Below are 18,607 nucleotides of genomic sequence, written 5' to 3' on the forward strand. Positions count from 1 at the left end.
AGTCTCAAATGAAAGGTGCAACGTTCCTATAGGCTGCTATTGAATTTCATTAAATTCCGACTTCCGGTTCCGGAGTTACCGATTGAAGAGTTTTGCCTTTCTCCTATAGAAAGGTTATGCAATCACTCTGAACATCGTCATCTTAAACCTTACTTAATTTTTTTTGACTTGTATATGTTTTCTGTATTTTAACAGGGGCGTAATTAAGGGAATACGGTGATGGGTACCCCTTCTCCCCTCACCACCTTTTCCTAAACCGCCCTTCGCTCATCCCTACCCGAAGAAAATTTTCTAGTTCCTCCAGAATAAATTTTCCTATTGGGTCTGAAAAACCAGTGAAAAAATTTGGTTTGAAATGATTTTGAGTTGAGAAACTAATTTAAAATTTCTTAGCAAGGTGAAAATTTTTGGCGGGGCTCAAACTCCCGAACCCTCCTCCTGGATCCGCCGCTGATTTCAAGTGTTTCAGTGTCGACACATAACAACTCAAGTTCGAAGTTGTCGATTCATTGTACGTATGTCTAAATCGCATTGAATATGTAATAGACATTTCCACCATTATATTAAACATACCCAGCCATGGAATCGTAGTATGGATAAATGAAAAAGGCACAATCGCACCACCAGGTGGATTAAAACGGGTTTTTTACATTCTTTTAATATTTTGTTTTACTATTGTTTATTTATTTGTTTTGCCGTTGATCGCCGTTTAGATATTTTCAATTTTTGTAATCACTACATTTTCAATCTTTCTCCTTACTTTTAAAAATACTATAGACAAAAATGGCGCATTTCAAAGTCACCAAAACTGTCGAAGAGGTATTAAAAAACTCCCAAAGTATGAAAAGATCTACGTTTTTTTTCTTCATCGGCACTAAAAACAACTAGAGTAAAAAACTGGACATAAATATAAAATTTCAGTGTACTATATATATAATATCAGTGAACTCCAATGGATTTCAAACATTAACTTTTTTGTACTCAGGCAATACACAGTATTTTTTCTCTGCGGCCCTGGAAAACCCATTTAAGCTGAATAATCATTGGCTCTCTTTCAAGTGGGCGCAAAACTTCCTCGTTTTTTTAGTACTAACAGATATGACATAATCCAAATGATACAAAAATTTATTATAGCTACACAAACAACACACTTAAAAATAACACCAACAATTAAGAATAAGGTAACCATACATTATTATGAGTCAAGTTTCTAAAATATCACTGTCAAGACGTTTAAGGGAAACACGGGGCAAATTAAAATCAAAGGACTTGTAATATCGGTTGAACCCATAATCTGTGCTTGCAGAGGCGGTAATGCGCAAATATTAGTTCTAAGAATTCTGCGTCTGGTGTGCGTGTTCAGTTGACTGAGAAGGCTGGGAAAGTTAATATTCTCCAAAAGAAAATTGGACATAAACATAGCTTTTGAAACATAGCTCCGAGCACTAAGCAGTTCAAGACCAATTAGGTTACAACCCAAGTAACAATTGAAGTTTTATAGCACGCTACAAGTGTAGTCTAAGTTTTATGAAAGGCTATAAAACTATCATAAAACTTCAAATGTTACTAGGGAACAGTGCTCATACACGTTTGTACGTTACGATGAATTTTTACAGGACCATGAACAAAAATCAAATGTTTTATAATTATGATTTATATTTATTTTTTCTTTGTGAACTTCAGTCACGGTTTCCGCCATGTCATTCCCCATTCGATTTTCTGCACGTGAGCTAGTCGTGATTTTATTCATAGATTTGGGAACATTATTCAGGGTCCAACTATGCATGGCCTAGTTCATGATTTATTACACCTTGATCAAGATCTGGTTCTCATAGATTTGAAACTACCGGTAAAACCCACGCTGAAATGCACATTTTCCGTAAAACAGCGAGATCTATAATATTCGGTTTCATCTTCTTCCTAGAAAATCCGTTTCCCATCAGTGAAACCAAGATTATCCCTACAGCCTCTTGTGAAAAGTTCACGACATGGGATATCTCCAGCGGAAAATACTTGGCACCCGCATAATCCAGAAACCATTTCCGAGCAAAGAGCTTACGGATATTTATGCACAACATCCTTTTCACAGAGCCAACCGAACCGTTCAACGACTCCGAAATGCGATAGAAGTGGTCTGTTTTCGGTGTGGGCGTGGGAGGAATGTGAAAGTTATCGGAATAGGAGAAGCTTGCCAGCCACCCACGGCTGCATCACCGCATCTCTATTCGTGCAGCACGGCAGGCAGGCAGCCTGCCGCGTGTTAAGGGTCCCCATTTTTTGGAGGGTGAGGGGTTGTTGAAGTAGTATTTGAGTTTTCATCTCCGGAAGGCACTCACTGACTAGAACAACGTCACGACATCTCCAGCCCCCGCTGGCTGTTCAGTGGTCTACCATTGCCAGCTGGGAAGGCGGTTTGATAAATATATCTACCCCCCATCAAGTTGAATGAATATGACCGGTTTCCTTCCCGGAAAAATCAAAAAAATATATACAAAACCAGTTGATACGAACGATGTATGGTAGATGGGCTTGCCTAAACTGATAGCCTTGAAGGATACCCGAAATATGAAATGATAAAGAAAGGTTCGTTCCGCATTCTTATTTAGGTGGAGTAGAAAGATCACAGCTAGGAGTGGTTGGAATATTTAGCGGGGAATAGATAGTAACAGTATTAAATATTAAATGATCTACACCCACAACCTACCCGGTAAAAAATACTTAGATTAATGCCAGACTTGCTAGCTAAAGCTGCAAGCTGGAATTGCATTTTGTGGGTAAAAATAAAACCTTCCACGGAAAATTTGAATTTATATGTCGTAATATTAACCAATTTTCAATCTTGCGGTATTTTAACAAACTTGGGGTTATTTTCAGGAATTTGGAGAACAGATACAGTTCAAGTTAGCGTTTCGACTGAGCTCAAGGATTGGTGCTTGGAGTATTAAAGAGTGAGAGATGATCATTAATTTTCCGAAATAATAAGCAATAATTCTGATTATCAACCCGATGCTACAACTCGTTCTTTAAGACCATATTTCCATCTATATTAATTTCGCAATTTCTTCGGGGAACTTTTCTGCATTAACTCAGGTGTTCAAATAGTCCTAACCCAATAAGTAAGCAACATATCATTATTCATCTACTTCCATTGGAAATATAAAGACATTTTATGCTGAATAATGTCCTTATATTGCGATTATTCAAATTATGCCCCCAAACACTATCTATAAATTGTTCTCTGACATATAACGGCATATCTTTGCCACAAATTCATTTTTAACACAACTGTGGAACCAATGTAAAAGCGGTGGGTATGAACCAGAACCGTCTTTATGCGTGGGCAGTTGGGCACATTGGGCATAGGCCAGGGGCTCCGGGATTTTAATTTAAAGTTAACAATGTAGTTCATATATGTTACTTTCAAAAATTCAGTTTAGGTCAAACGATGAACACAAATTCATAGTATGAGGCACTTTTTTCACGAAGGAAGGTTTGAATTTTTCATTTTAAAAAAGCCCAGTGATCTCGATTGGGATTAAAATACCCGCTCTGTCTCTAAAATGCAAATAGGTAGATTGACATTACTCTTTAAAATATGTCATTTGGTCCGCCTGTTAAGTTTTTCCGAGCCGGCTATAATAAACGAGTGTATAAAACGTCTATTGCATTCTTTAACGAAAAAACATGCCCCAACAAAAAAAATATAGAATTTTACAAAGAGCCGTTACTTCTATTCCTACAGCGAGGTGGTTTTATACACACCCTGGTACGATTATGTAGAGCATTTTAAGACAAATCGGATTTACATTAGTACGACAAATGTCATAAAAATAAACAAAACATACGATAGCAGCGTCATGCGCGTCTAGATGTTAAATTTTATTGGTAGATTGTAATGTTTTAAGCGAACAAAAATATATCAAATCATCGCTTTTCAGTACTCATTATCATCGGTCTTTCAAATGATCAACTTTGTGCATTGAAGACGAGTTTGAGATATTCAATATTTGTTATCGTTTTTTTGAAAAAAAAATGGTCGCTGTTGGGGTAAAACAGACATCCTTTGGTTGGGATAAAGGCCGACACGCTGCAGCTGTTAAGATGATTGTGTTTATTTGTAATTCAATAGAAGTCTGGGAATCATAGTGACACTTCAATTACACTATTATCTCACTGTGGTAATAGCAGAAATACATATAAATGCTTTTATTGCGCTTATTTCTTAGAAATCTCTGTTAAAATAAAAAAAATGGAATTTTTATTTACCAGATTCTCTCAAAGTTTCTTATATTTCTGCAATAAGCTCGTTAAACTTTATTTTCAGTGTTGTTGGTTTGCCCTAGATAAACTTTATGGCAGTGAGACAATGATATTTTGTATATATAGTTGGGTCGTTGATGATCAGAGTCCCGAAATATGAAAGTCTGAACCAAGTAGCTTTACTGCGAAGTGTGTGCCACTTATACGTGAATGAATCCTATTAACGGAATGTAGAACGATAGCAAATCTTCTCTTACGAAATAAAATGACACAGAAGTTTACAATAATGTACGGAAGGATTACTTGGGAATATCTTTACGACGAAACAATAAAATACTTTTGTTTATAACACTACGCTTTCGTACTCTCTTCCTTACTATATGATGAAGCTACAATTAAAAAGTGTAGAGAAAAGAAATTAAAGAGGATGTCGATCTTACCCCTATGGGGTGTCGGTTTTACCCACAGTGCCCGAAAGAAGTCACTTTGTTTTTCATGTTTCCATTTTTAAAAAAAATTAAATTTTTGAAGCGCTGGCAAAATTAGGCCTTGTTAAGAGCGTTCTAAAGAAGAATTTTTTTTTGTTCGAAAGTTGTCCTACTGGAGCTGTAGAGCTAGGTTCTCGGAAGGGCAATTTGCAGACGAGACAGGCGAATGGCGCCCACTAAAACAGTGCTTTAGGCCAATTGTAGCGGGCCGTGATTCTGCATGTAATATTCATTGTACGGTTCAGGTATGTGCGGGCGTAGGGACTCTCAATCGCGTGTATCATCGCGAAGGGCTCGAGCATTTGTACGTTAACGTGCTCGATCGCGTGTGCGTTTGTATATCGCGTGTGCTAACGTGTATGTAACTTCGCTTGCATAAATTCTATTTCGCATATTCGCGTGCGTTCTAGAATGATCGCGCGCGGACCGTGAATCTGATACTAAATTTTTCGTATGCGGTTCAGATTCCAGAGGAAAGTGGGTGCTTCCATATCACTAGAGTTTCCAGTCATGTCGCCGTAGAACGTGTGGTCTAGTGAATATGAGCTTTATTTTTTGATTGGTCCAACTGAATGTATGGACCTAAATTGCTAGAATGAAGACTAAAGATTTCGGGACGTGACCGATTCATGATCGCGCGCGATTGCTGGTTCGCGTTTGAGACCGCGTTTTTAACTTCGTAAGTACTAAAACGTTCACATAACTACCGGAGTGTTATCAAGTTTGCGCGATCGCGGGCATAGGTGTGCGTAGATGATCGCGAAGGGCTTAAGCGTTCGTATGTTGACGTGTTTGTCGCGTGTGCTCGCGTGTATGTGACATCGCGTGTATAAATTCGATTTTGAAACCCAGCGGCCATTCATATATTCGCGGACTGTCATTCTGATATTTAGTTTTCGGTGTACGGATCACATTCTGACAGGGAGTTAGTTACCCCATATCATTAGAGTTCCCGGTCATGTCGCCATGGAACGTTTTGTCTAGTGGATATGGGAGTTATTTTTTTCTAAATTTTTCAATTTTATTTTTTTATTAATTAACATGCACCTAGATTGTTGGTACCGAGGATGGACACACCCGGACGATCCCGACTCATGATGGCGCGAGCGCGGGAGTTTGTAGGTTGATGCTTGAGATCACGTTCGTAAGTTTATGAGTGCTGAGACGTTCACCTTATCACCGGGATGTAATCATGTTTGCGAGTTCGTGGGCTTGGAAAATCGCGAGGGGCTCTAACGTTTGTACGCTGATGTGATTTTGTAACATATTTACGTGTGTTCTTGAATAGTCGCGCAAAACGTGAGTTAAACATTAAATTTTCGGTGTGCGGTTAGAATTCTGGCAGAGATAGGGGATCCCTTATATCGATAGCGTTCCCGGTCATGTGTTGTCTAATAGGTATGAGCGTATTTTCTTAATTGGTCAGCTGAAGGCATGGACCTAGGCTTCTAGGATTAAGGACAGACGTGACAGATTCGTAATCGCGTGAGTGAGGACATTTTTGTAGGTTACCGCTTGAGACCGCGTTTGAGAATGTGTGAGTGTTAAGTTAAGAGTGTTGTTCACTATCACCATTTTTGCTGACCCAGCTGAAGGCGGGTGTAGAATGGCAGTATAGGACTCGAAAAGAAGAAATAAAAGACAATATATGAGAGACGTAATAGATTAGATAGGTACAACATACAGCTGAAGTTATAATCATCACATGAAAAATATACATTAGTTCTTCAAACTCTACTAATACTTGAATAGCCAACCACCACACATAGTACATCCTTTCTCAATTATCTATTTGTTACTGGTTGATTATTGCTTATGAGCGGGGTAATAGAGGAAAGGTATAGAACAGAAAAAGGCTCATATCAGCCATCCCGCCCTCCTCGATACATCACTATCGAGGCGTATCGTAATCAACATCTTGAAGCGGGCTTTTTATATGAATCAAATCCTGAGTAGTCATAATGATTGCTGGATTATTAATATGAGAACTAATTAACCTCTAGTAGGAGAACTTGGTACAAACAGAAACTAAAAAGAGCGAAGGTCCTTATATTTAGATAACTCTATTGAATCTATTGTGGCTTGATGATGATTACAATACCGTCAGGGCCGGCGGAACACTTTTTTCCCGAGTGGGTACTAAGATTCGGAGTGATTTCTACCCGTGGTGACGAAAGATCAGTCCTGGCGTGTGTAAGTGAACAGGAAAATTCCCGGATTCTTTCTAGTGGCTGTTTGGAAACACTCTTTGTTAACGTGCTGTGTGGCCGACGGCTCAGCGAAAATGTGTTCGTTGATTGCTGATACTTCAAATGTTCCACAGCTAACTACCAATTATTCCATTCTTTTAAATTTAATTGCATTAATTTTCCGTTTCCACCGTTAAAACCTTTCGCAGGTTCTGAAGCCTGCACGATAACAGCAAAATATCTCCAACGACCGCCATCCCCGCATGCTCAATGCAGGTCGATTTGGATATTTCTGCGGTGACAAAAATGCCGATAAGGCCACTTTGCGATACAAATTATAACCATCTAATACAACCGGCACCAGGAATGTCTTCTTCCGGAGCAAATATAAGCAATTTAACATCATCGCTATATGCGGGATCTAACTAAACACTCGGCCATGTACGAAGAAGTCTTGTCTACGTACCCGCCTGGGAAGTACAGATTGACGGTGTAGTCTCCTACGGGGTCTCTGCTCTTCTACATTTTGTTCTTTTGAATGGGGCTCGTCCACCTGTTCGTCTTTTTGTGCCGCGAGGCATGAACTGCCCTCGTCGCAAGCCATTGGGCCTACAGCTACCTATTGTAGAAACAAGGCACGGTGTGGAAAATGCGGAGAGAACTGGAGAGACTCTGCGTGGTCTCTCAACATATTCCACATATAAATTATTTGGGGAAAAATTGAAGCACTCTTTCAAAGAACGCTCCGAGAATAATTGTTAAATAGGGCTACGCTACCGGCCATGATTAATTTATCCGCTTCCTCGTTCACTAAAGAGCGAGAGCCTGACCACCCCATTGTGGGAACATTTTCTAGTGCGCCATATACATTTTCGAAGGAGGAAAATCGCTTTCTCTCCTTAGCTTCCTCGTAAAAGCTAGAGACTGACGAATCAAAGGCAAAGGCTTATTGATATAGTTTCCTTATACATCGCACCTAAACTGGTTTTAGCAGACTTCAATTCTGGGATTGTCTTCACGATGATAACCGATCTATCTAACTGCGTGATGTTTGTGACAATTTCAATATGACCATCTTGAATACGTTTGAAATGCCACAAATTCCTACTCCACCTGCACGGCTAAACGCTTTAGATTTATTATTGTACTCGACCTCGCTACAATTAGTGAGTCCATTGATTGAAAGAGCTAGGCGTCCTCTATATCCGAAAAAATCGAATTAAAACAAGAAATTCTTGCGATGGAAGCATACAAGGTTTGGACTGGTTTGAATCTGTACACTGCGAGTACATGTCAGACGAAACGAGTACCCGGCGCGAGCAACAGTGGACGGTCTCCCACTCCGTGGTGACCAGAGAGTGTTCAGAATTGTACGCGAAAAGATCTTATAAAGACTTTTTGAAAGCCCGAATTATTCCGAATATGCGTGACGTTAGAAACACAAATGAAAAACTTAACGAATGCTGAAAAACGCAGTTATTGGCACCGGTTCGTCGACGGATTAACGAGAGAATAAATGTTTCAACTGGTGGCTAGGCCCTACGTTGTGTATTCGATTCAACCTTTGATCGAAATACACGCAACCAATAATTATTCAGTGACAACAGCATTCCGTGTAGATCCACATTCAAATCGACATTTGACGATGAAATGATAATGCTGTATTTAAACTAAAAGATTATTTTTTAAACACACATTTTTATCTGACAGCATAAATGCTCGCGCTAAGCATTGCAGTGCGCATATTACCGTAACGTTCATCAAAAGATGCCAGCTATGCATAGCTTCTATGTTATTTATTATGACAGTAGTGAAGTGGCAAGGGGGTTTCTAGGGAAAATATGAGAGTTCCTGAGTGCTTTATCTGAAAAATCATGCCAGATTACCAGATACAAATATTAGTTTGAGTTCTTTCGCACTGCTCTATTGCGAGTATTGAGAAGGCGGACACTTAGGCATTAGAATGTCATTTTTGTGAAAAATCGCGTAATTTCAAATAGTTTTTGAGTATTTTTGTCGAAGGACGCTGAAAAATTGGCAAATTTCATGCAACCATGGAGGTTTAGAGATCCCAAAGGTATCAACAAACCTTGGGTAAAGGGGATTGATGAGTTTCGTTACTTTCTTCGAGTGATATCTCGGGTCATGTCCAATAATTATACGTTGAATGCGCTTCTCCGTGATATTGGGTTCGTGGAGAGATCCCATCACGACATAAAATATGGTGTCTGGTCGTGCGCTTAGTGTTCTAACGTTAGACCTCTGCTAACCGAATACGTTCGGTCTCATTCCACTGTGCTGGCTATCCTCGATCTCCCATTTATGTCTCTCATATACATATTTTTAACCACCATAGATATCCAAATTTTGTTATCTCTTCTCTCTTGGTAGTTATGTTACCATCTACCTGGCAATCAGGTCTCAAAGAAAGGAGTTCCCAGCGGATCCAAGGAGGTGAGTTTGCGATCCGGTTCATGATGCCCTGATAGTGGTCTTCCGTTTGCCAAAAAGCTGCAAGTTAAATTTCTTCTTCTTTTCCCTGTCATTGTTATCCGCCCTCTCTTCACTTCCCCTGACACGATCTCTGCTACTCTGATGTTGAAATCAATTCCTTTTGTGTATGTCTTGCTTTCCTTATAAAAGTGTTTCTCTTTGTTTCAATTTTTGATCAAACAATAATTCTTTTTGAAAAAATGCGAATCATATATTAAGTCTTCTAACATGCTTCTATTCTGAATAAAATCGCGTTAATATTTTTTTGTATATCGATCAGAATTCCTCTGTTTGAGAAATAAAAATTAATTTCAAATTTCAATCGAATCCTGATTATTATCCCACATTTTTGAGAAATTGAAATTGTAAAGCAAAGAAATTTGTATCTGAATTAAAATATGAAATTGTTTCGAGAGTTTCGGACGCATTCATTTTGTGCGCTAGACACATACATGGATAATCCTAGGTTTGGGTTTGTTCCAAACTTTCGAGTGGGTAATTCCCCCCTCGGTTATTTTCGAGTGGGTAGTACTACCCATACTACCCACGTATTCCGCCGGCCCTGAATACCGTCAATGCCATCAACCTGCGAGAGGGAAGAATGTTCTAAAGAAGAATTCTGCGCAAAAACTATAAATTAATTGGTTTCGTGGGTACTAAGAAAAGGGGTTAAGCTTAAGATGTCGGTTTTAACCATAATTCCCTTAAGCTTGTTGCGCGTTTCACAATAATTTTGATTTGGATGTGACTTATTTTGCCTTTCGCGTAAGTAGGCAAAATAAGTCACATCCAAATCAAAAGGTAGGTAGTGAATGCTTATGCCTGATCCAGTCATTATATTTAACGAAAAAAAACACTACAAAGCTCCGGGCAAAGATAAGAGTGAGGCAGACATTCGCGGTGCATTATTTTTAACGTTACCCGCCATTCGCTCGTTAACTCGGTGTAGTAACAGCTAGAGTAGCTTCTCTTCTATGTACACACAAATAGGTATAGATACATTGTTAGGCAGGAACTTTGTTACTCATCAAGAAGGCAAAGTATCCTGTTTTCGCTACTAGGTATATGTCGGGAAAAAAAATCACGAATAGGTTTGCACAGGCATACCTAGTCCCACTGAGTACTGATGCTGGTGCCTTTCTGACTACTAACATGATGGCGGAGGCTTGGCACAGACGGAAAACACATTTACCAGCGTGATATCTTTTTATCTCTGTTTTCTATTAGGATATAACTGTCGGGTGCAGAGTCAGTGCCCTGCTTTCTACCGTGGAACCAGTAAGCCGATTGGAGTGATTAGAATCTTTGACAAATAATAAAAGCATGGTTAATTGCGAGTAAGTTGCAAAATGTTTGCCTTTTTGAACGATGAAAATTACAATATTTCTACATCCACTTCTAGCAAAATTACTAGTTTTACATATTCGTATTACATTTAAATTTCTGTTGAAAGTATACAAAATTTTCAGTTTATAACAGTTACAAAAGTTGCTGTCCATTGATTACTCAACATTATCAAGATCGGCTATTTTTAGCACATACTCCTCCCGGTTAAATTAATTTGTTTAATGTTTATGTACAAACAACAGTGTTTTCTCAGTAAACATGCATTTTGTACTTTTCGGATACATGCATTCTGAAAACATTGCGCCATTTGTTCTAGCAGCATTTCGGAACTCTGCTGCGGCTGAAAAAAGCCAATAGTTGGCACATCCGGTGACTGAAACTGAATAGGCAAATTGCTTCAATATTGTTGAAATCCAGCACACCAGAACCGGATACCGGACACCATGAACGATGTTTTCACCACTCGGACGAAACTTGCAAATTTATCCCTTACTGTACCGAACCCTCTCCCCCTCCCTCTACCACCGCCTCCTGCGGTAATAATATTGTTTTGGGAGTGCTGATTCTCGCTTGTTTTTCCGTTGATTGCACTTCACTTTTTGCCGCCCGACAGCAGGAGTCGATTGGAGAGGAGTTGATTTTCCCTACATCAGCAGCATCAGAAGCAGTACGGCGACGACAAGGACGACACCGCACAATGATTCATCATATGATCGAATCATCCCCCGGTTTCGCCGGGACAGAGCAAAGCAAAGTCAGCAAAACCGTACATATATCTAACCGGAAGCGTTCGTTCACTTTTAAATATTGTTCCAGCAAACAACTGGCGAATGCAGGCGGAAAAATAATGGTTGGTATCCACATCACTCATCACTGCCGCCGACAGAATGTGGGAAATTGTGGGTGAGGCAATGGATGCTTTATGATAGTGTATGATGAAGCTGCTGGGAGTATAATTTTTCATTGAGTTTATTTTTCTGAGCGAACTGGTCCCTGATTTATTTGAATTGTGATTAGGGAAAGAGTTGAATTCTAAGCAAACGGAACGAATTGAATGATCAGGGAACTTGGCGACTGTTTCGGCACATGCTGAATCCTCAAATTTTACTCGTCGTGGATAACATTCTCAGTTCCACCATCTTATCTTTTCTAATCTTATCGGATTTTATCTGATCTGATCTGATCTCATAATATCTTACCATATTTATTTAATAAAATAAATGAATATTTTCACTGAAACTTTCAAAACTATTTCCTAAACCCAGAGGGCCGAATCTTCATATTTAACTCGACAAATTGGTTCAATGCTTGCACGTATGTGCACTAATTTTTGGATTTTTGATATGTTCTTTACTTTCTGAGATATAGATGATTTTGTCAAAATACGACGTGTTTTCGACATATAACTTCCAAACAAAACTTTCAGGTTGCATATAATTAGGAAGCTTATGAGAATACTTTTCTAAAAAGCCATAGATTATCAAAATCCGTTCGAGAATGGCAGAGATATTAAAGGTTTTGTATTTTTATGTCTCACTTACCATTTTCTAATACATAAAAATGAGACCGATACATAAAAAGTGTTACTTTACAGGCGTTTTAGAGGCCAATTTTGAACATCGTGATATTAAAACACATCCACGTAATTCAACGAATTTGGTTTCCCAAACAATTTACTCAATAATGGTAGAGCTAGTTCTTAAAAAGTAACGTGTAAATCAAGAATTTTCCAGAACTCAGGTATTTACCCCTTGGATTAAGCATTGCGTCCAACCGTGAGGAAGACGTTGGATGCACCGTGTCACGCCCGAGGTCATAACGTCTGAAAGGTGGTGCGTCACAGCGTCCTTGGTATCGTGACGCAAAGGGTATGTCATAGCATCTGAAAACAACAATACGTCCTAATTTCCGGGAACTCATGATGCAGATGCAGATATTAGGATATTATGACGCAAAGATATTGCGTCATAAAATCCGGGATTATATGACGCACTCTTAGCTTCGGATATTATGACGCATAAGTTCCTCATTTTTTTTTAATTGTGAAAGTAAAGGGTGCCCCACAACAAATTACATCACGGAAAAAACGCTGTAGAAAATAACCCATTTGGTATTTTCTCTTGAAATCAGAATGGATGCTCTGTAAAAAAAATTTGGTCCAACTTTAAAAAAATCAATTGGTTTCAAATAATTTCAAAATTTATAAGTTATATAACAAAAAATATTTTATTGTGATTTTTTTTCGGCAAGCTCATTTGAAAACGACACTTTTTTTGTTTAATTTTTTTTCCATATATCGAATCATTTCCGAGTTATCAATGATTGAAAAATGTTCAATTTATTAAACTTCACAAGTTCAAAAACTAAAAATATCATGTTCAGCCAAAACAAAAAATACGTGTCAATTATTTTTAGCTAAAGAATGCAAGAAAAAAATTTGGAAGGAATCAAAATTTTGGTTATAAATTTAACGTGGAATGACCCATATACAACATGTACATAACGCGCTGAATTTCATTTATTATTTCGATTCGATTTAAATTGACTCAATTTAAAAAATTCTAATTTTATATCTAATCAGCAGAGCGATTTTTTTATTTTAATCATTTAGTTTCTTTTATTTTATTTGTTCTTCTTTTTATCAATTCTCACCATTTTATTTAATTTATTTCATTCATTTTACTCAGTTTATTCATTCGATTCATTCGATTCGTTTCGATTCGTTTCGAAATTCTAATTTTATATCTAATCAGCAGAGCGATTTTTTTATTTTAATCATTTAGTTTCTTTTATTTTATTTGTTCTTCTTTTTATCAATTCTCACCATTTTATTTAATTTATTTCATTCATTTTACTCAGTTTATTCATTCGATTCATTCGATTCGTTTCGATTCGTTTCGATTCGTTTCGATTCATTCGATTCATTCGATTCATTCAATTCATTTGAATCATTTGAATCATTCGATTCATTCGATTCATCCGATTCATTCATTATTCATTTTGTTAATTTTGTTAATTTTGTTAATTTTGTTAATTTTGTTAATTTTGTTAATTTTGTTAATTTTGTTAATTTTGTTAATTTTGTTAATTTTGTTAATTTTGTTAATTTTGTTAATTTTGTTAATTTTGTTAATTTTGTTAATTTTGTTAACTTTGTTAATTTTGTTAATTTTGTTAATTTTGTTAATTTTGTTCATTTTGCTCATTTTGTTCATTTTGTTCGCTTTTTTCATTTTGTTCATTTTGTTCATTCTGTTCATTCTGTTCATTCTGTTCATTTTGTTCATTTTGTTCATTCTGTTCATTTTGTTCATTTTGTTCATTTTGTTCATTTTGTTCATTTTGTTCATTTTGTTCATTTTGTTCATTTTGTTCATTTTGTTCATTTTGTTCATTTTGTTCATTTTGTTCATTTTGTTCATTTTGTTCATTTTGTTCATTTTGTTCATTTTGTTCATTTTGTTCATTTTGTTCATTTTGTTCATTTTGTTCATTTTGTTCATTTTATTAATTTTGTTCATTTTGTTCATTTTGTTCATTTTGTTCATTTTGTTCATTTTGTTCATTTTGTTCATTTTGTTCATTTTGTTCATTTTGTTCATTTTGTTCATTTTGTTAATTTTGTTAATTTTGTTAATTTTGTTCATTTTGTTCATTTTGTTCATTTTGTTCATTTTGTTCATTTTGTTCATTTTGTTCATTTTGTTAATTTTGTTAATTTTGTTAATTTTGTTAATTTTGTTAATTTTGTTAATTTTGTTAATTTTGTTAATTTTGTACATTTTGTTCATTTTGTACATTTTGTTCATTTTGTTCATTTGTTCATTTTGTTCATTTTGTTCATTTTGTTCATTTTGTTCATTTTGTTCATTTTGTTCATTTTGTTCATTTTGTTCATTTTGTTCATTTTGTTCATTTTGTTCATTTTGTTCATTTTGTTCATTTTGTTCATTTTGTTCATTTTGTTCATTTTGTTCATTTTGTTCATTTTGTTCATTTTGTTCATTTTGTTCATTTTGTTCATTTTGTTCATTTTGTTCATTTTGTTCATTTTGTTCATTTTGTTCATTTTGTTCATTTTGTTCATTTTGTTCATTTTGTTCATTTTGTTCATTTTGTTCATTTTGTTCATTTTGTTCATTTTGTTCATTTTGTTCATTTTGTTCATTTTGTTCATTTTGTTCATTTTGTTCATTTTGTTCATTTTGTTCATTTTGTTCATTTTGTTCATTTTGTTCATTTTGTTCATTTTGTTCATTTTGTTCATTTTGTTCATTTTGTTCATTTTGTTCATTTTGTTCATTTTGTTCATTTTGTTCATTTTGTTCATTTTGTTCATTTTGTTCATTTTGTTCATTTTGTTCATTTTGTTCATTTTGTTCATTTTGTTCATTTTGTTCATTTTGTTCATTTTGTTCATTTTGTTCATTTTGTTCATTTTGTTCATTTTGTTCATTTTGTTCATTTTGTTCATTTTGTTCATTTTGTTCATTTTGTTCATTTTGTTTATTTGGTTCATTTTGTTCATTTTGTTCATTTTGTTCATTTTGTTCATTTTGTTCATTTTGTTCATTTTGTTCATTTTGTTCATTTTGTTCATTTTGTTCATTTTGTTCATTTTGTTCATTTTGTTCATTTTGTTCATTTTGTTCATTTTGTTCGTTTTGTTCATTTTGTTCATTTTGTTCATTTTGTTCATTTTGTTCATTTTGTTCATTTTGTTCATTCTGTTCATTTTGTTCATTTTGTTCATTTTGTTCATTTTGTTCATTTTGTTCATTTTGTTCATTTTGTTCATTTTGTTCATTTTGTTCATTTTGTTCATTTTGTTCACTTTGTTCATTTTGTTCATTTTGTTCAATTTATTCGTTTTATTCATGTTATTTGGTTTATTCATTTAATTCTATTTATACATTTTGTTCACATTCTGCTTTTTTTATTCATGTTATTTCATTCATTTTATACATTTTATTCACAATAATAATTTTATCATATCATTTTTTTTAAATTTCATTATTTTATTAATTTTAGTCATTTTATTGGTTTTATTTATTTTATTAAGTTTCATTTTATTCTTTTTATGATTTTAAAGTTTTTGTTTATATAATTTATATATTTTATTTTATTCACTTTATTCATTTTATTGATTTAATTTATAAGTCATTTTATTCGTTTTATTCAACTGTCTTCACTAGGGTCTTGTAAAAAGGATCAATTTTTCCTTTTTCACATTGTGAAGCATGTCTTTTTTATTTTGATTATAGAGGTTTTAACCTAAGGGTCACTCGCCTCCTTTCGGGTTTAGAATCGAACTCAGGTGAGCTGCGTACAAGGCAATCGGTTTACCAGCTGCGCTTTGCCCGTTCCCCGTGAAACATATCGAATCAAGCTCAGATGCCAAATTTCACACCATTTGGGCAAGATCCCCGCCCACTTCGATTGAAGATTTCGACATTGACACTATGTGAAAAATTATGAAAACATATATGAAATGCCTTAACTTTTAAAGTAACATCCGGAAAATCACACTTTTTTACTTTATTGAAAGAAAATATTCTTGAATTTTCCATGAAAATATGTTAGTTTCTCAAAAAATATGAAAAAATGGTCTTTTGAAGTATTTTGTCTCCAAAAACTCCACTTTTAATAGCTTTACTGCTCTATGCTGCAAATTATACATAATTTGACGATTTTTTTTATGTGAAAAGAATCTCAGGAATCGAACGGAACTATTGAGACCTTTGTCCGAAGACGAGAAGTTGGGGTTCTAGAGCAATGTTTTTCAACCCTCAGGGGTACGTCAGATTATGAATTATGCTAGGTAAATTTCAACTTGTTATCCTAATATTTCCATCGAATTGTTGACTCTATAATATAGAGACAATTAGGATTATTAAAACAAAAAGTCGAAATTTATCTGGAAAAAATCATAATCTGACTATCCTGATATCAAATTTTGCCATTTCTTGTGCAAATTTCATAAAACGTACCTTGTTGAACATGTTAATTTCTCAGGAACAAAATAGAAAAAGATTTCTTGCCGGTAAAATTAAAAAACATTAGATTTTTTGACATTTAGGTCCAGGTGTTGCGCGAGATTATTCATAAATCCGCAGTTTTTATTTATTTTGACATTAAAAAAACTTGATTTTGTAGAGGAAACATATGTTCAAAAATACACAAAAGATAATTTGTCTCTCGTGTTGTATTTATGTTGACAAAAATATCCTAAAAACCAACTTTTTATGAGCCACTGATGAGGAGCTTCTCTTAAATAAACATATTAGAACCGGATCTTTGATGAAATATTATGACTTCCTCAACTGTATTTCATGAACAAAAAATGCTGTTTTTGGTGCTCTCTCACATTGCATTGCTTGAGTCAACATAAATTTGGCCTCTATCCGATCGTAATATTGTTATAGCCTTTTGAGCAATTACACCAACATAATTAAACTTCGCTTTTTATGAAACAACGAAAATAAATAATAAATTCATCTCTGAAAGTTCGTCCTAAAGTTAGCAAAACTTGTATCCGGGAAACACTACGCTTGATCGAAGAGATAGAGAATTAACAACATCCCTTTCGCATCCTATCGCCCAACCAATGAAAACATCAACATCCCATCGCAGATGCTGCCCTTGTTTCTACTAGTCACTTCCCGATTAGACAATAAAGCTTTCCCCTGCACAGTTCACCTGTACAGAGTCAAAACTATAGTCGAACTTGTTTCCTAGTAGGAAGTAAACTCTAACCTGGCTGTTGGAAAACCTGCTGCAGTACAGGTACAGTTTATCTCCCAAAAATAAACTTCTTGCCTCGTTCGTCTCGCCGGAACCGGTCCGGACCCAAAAGTACATAAGGCGCGTGTCGTTTTCTCCATCCATCGCCCCCACACAACTTTACTGTTACCGGCACAAGTGCCGTACCGTTCAGCCTAAAGCCATGGCGTCCTTTGGTATATCAAGCAGCAGTGGTGGTTAGAGGATGAAAATTCAATTTAATTTCAAACTACATCGTATCACAGATTCAGCTTCAGCTGGTCCTACGTTTAGGCCACCCTGTTTTCGGAAAGAAGACGACTCGGTGTCGGTCGAGCGGTGGGTACAGCAACAACACTCCTACGGTGACTTCCACTGATGGCAAGGGACGCTTCATTCGGTCGGTGTTGATTACGTCTTTTTTTCGGACCGACGACGACCGGTCGTTGATAGCAGCGTATGACGATTATGTAAAATGGCTTTTAGGGATACCTTTGCGTCGAATTTTGCCGGTCGGTCAGCCGGTATATTCAAATCCCTAACCTCGGTTGTACGAACATAGATTGTGATACCTATAAAGTTCCTAAAGACAAGTGACCCAGGTTGCAGCGCTGGTGACGTTTTGGTAGGAAACGAGCACAGAGTACGGGATATATGTATGTATGTATGTACTTACACTTCTGAAGTCGATTAGCTTGGTGACCAGAGTGCCATCACTTCGCTGAAACTCGAGTGTACACGTATCGTCGCCCACGCTGGACGTTATTGTCTCCTGCACCACCTCTCCTCCCTGTGGAATGTTGGGAAAGGAAAACACAGAAATGGATTAAGTCTCGGTTGGAAGTTCAATGCGCTTGATGTGTTAAGAAAATGTTATGTAATCTAAAACAAATTCCCAACCTAGTCCCAGTCAAATTCCTTCGACCATGTACCTCCTTGTACCTACTGTGCGGCACAAAAACACATTTCCGACAGGCCAGGATGCGAGAAACGGAGCCACCAACCATTACCTCCCGTATGCAGCTGATGACTTCGGTCATCTGGCTTGATTAGTTTCCATCCCAATGA

General features: G+C 36.2%; 1 protein-coding gene across 1 annotated transcript in view; it reads right to left on the reverse strand.

Annotated features, from left to right (window-relative positions):
• The window catches only part of LOC131681125 (out at first protein), a 353,771-nt gene that overhangs the window by 155,295 nt on the left and 179,869 nt on the right, over positions 1-18,607 (reverse strand). The window contains exon 2 of the mRNA XM_058961836.1: positions 18,216-18,329. Within this exon, the coding sequence (XP_058817819.1) occupies positions 18,216-18,329 (114 nt within the window). The remainder of the gene's footprint in view (positions 1-18,215; positions 18,330-18,607) is intronic.

This window comes from Topomyia yanbarensis, chromosome 2 (assembly GCF_030247195.1).
Source record: "Topomyia yanbarensis strain Yona2022 chromosome 2, ASM3024719v1, whole genome shotgun sequence".
NCBI classification, from domain to species: Eukaryota; Metazoa; Arthropoda; class Insecta; order Diptera; family Culicidae; genus Topomyia; species Topomyia yanbarensis.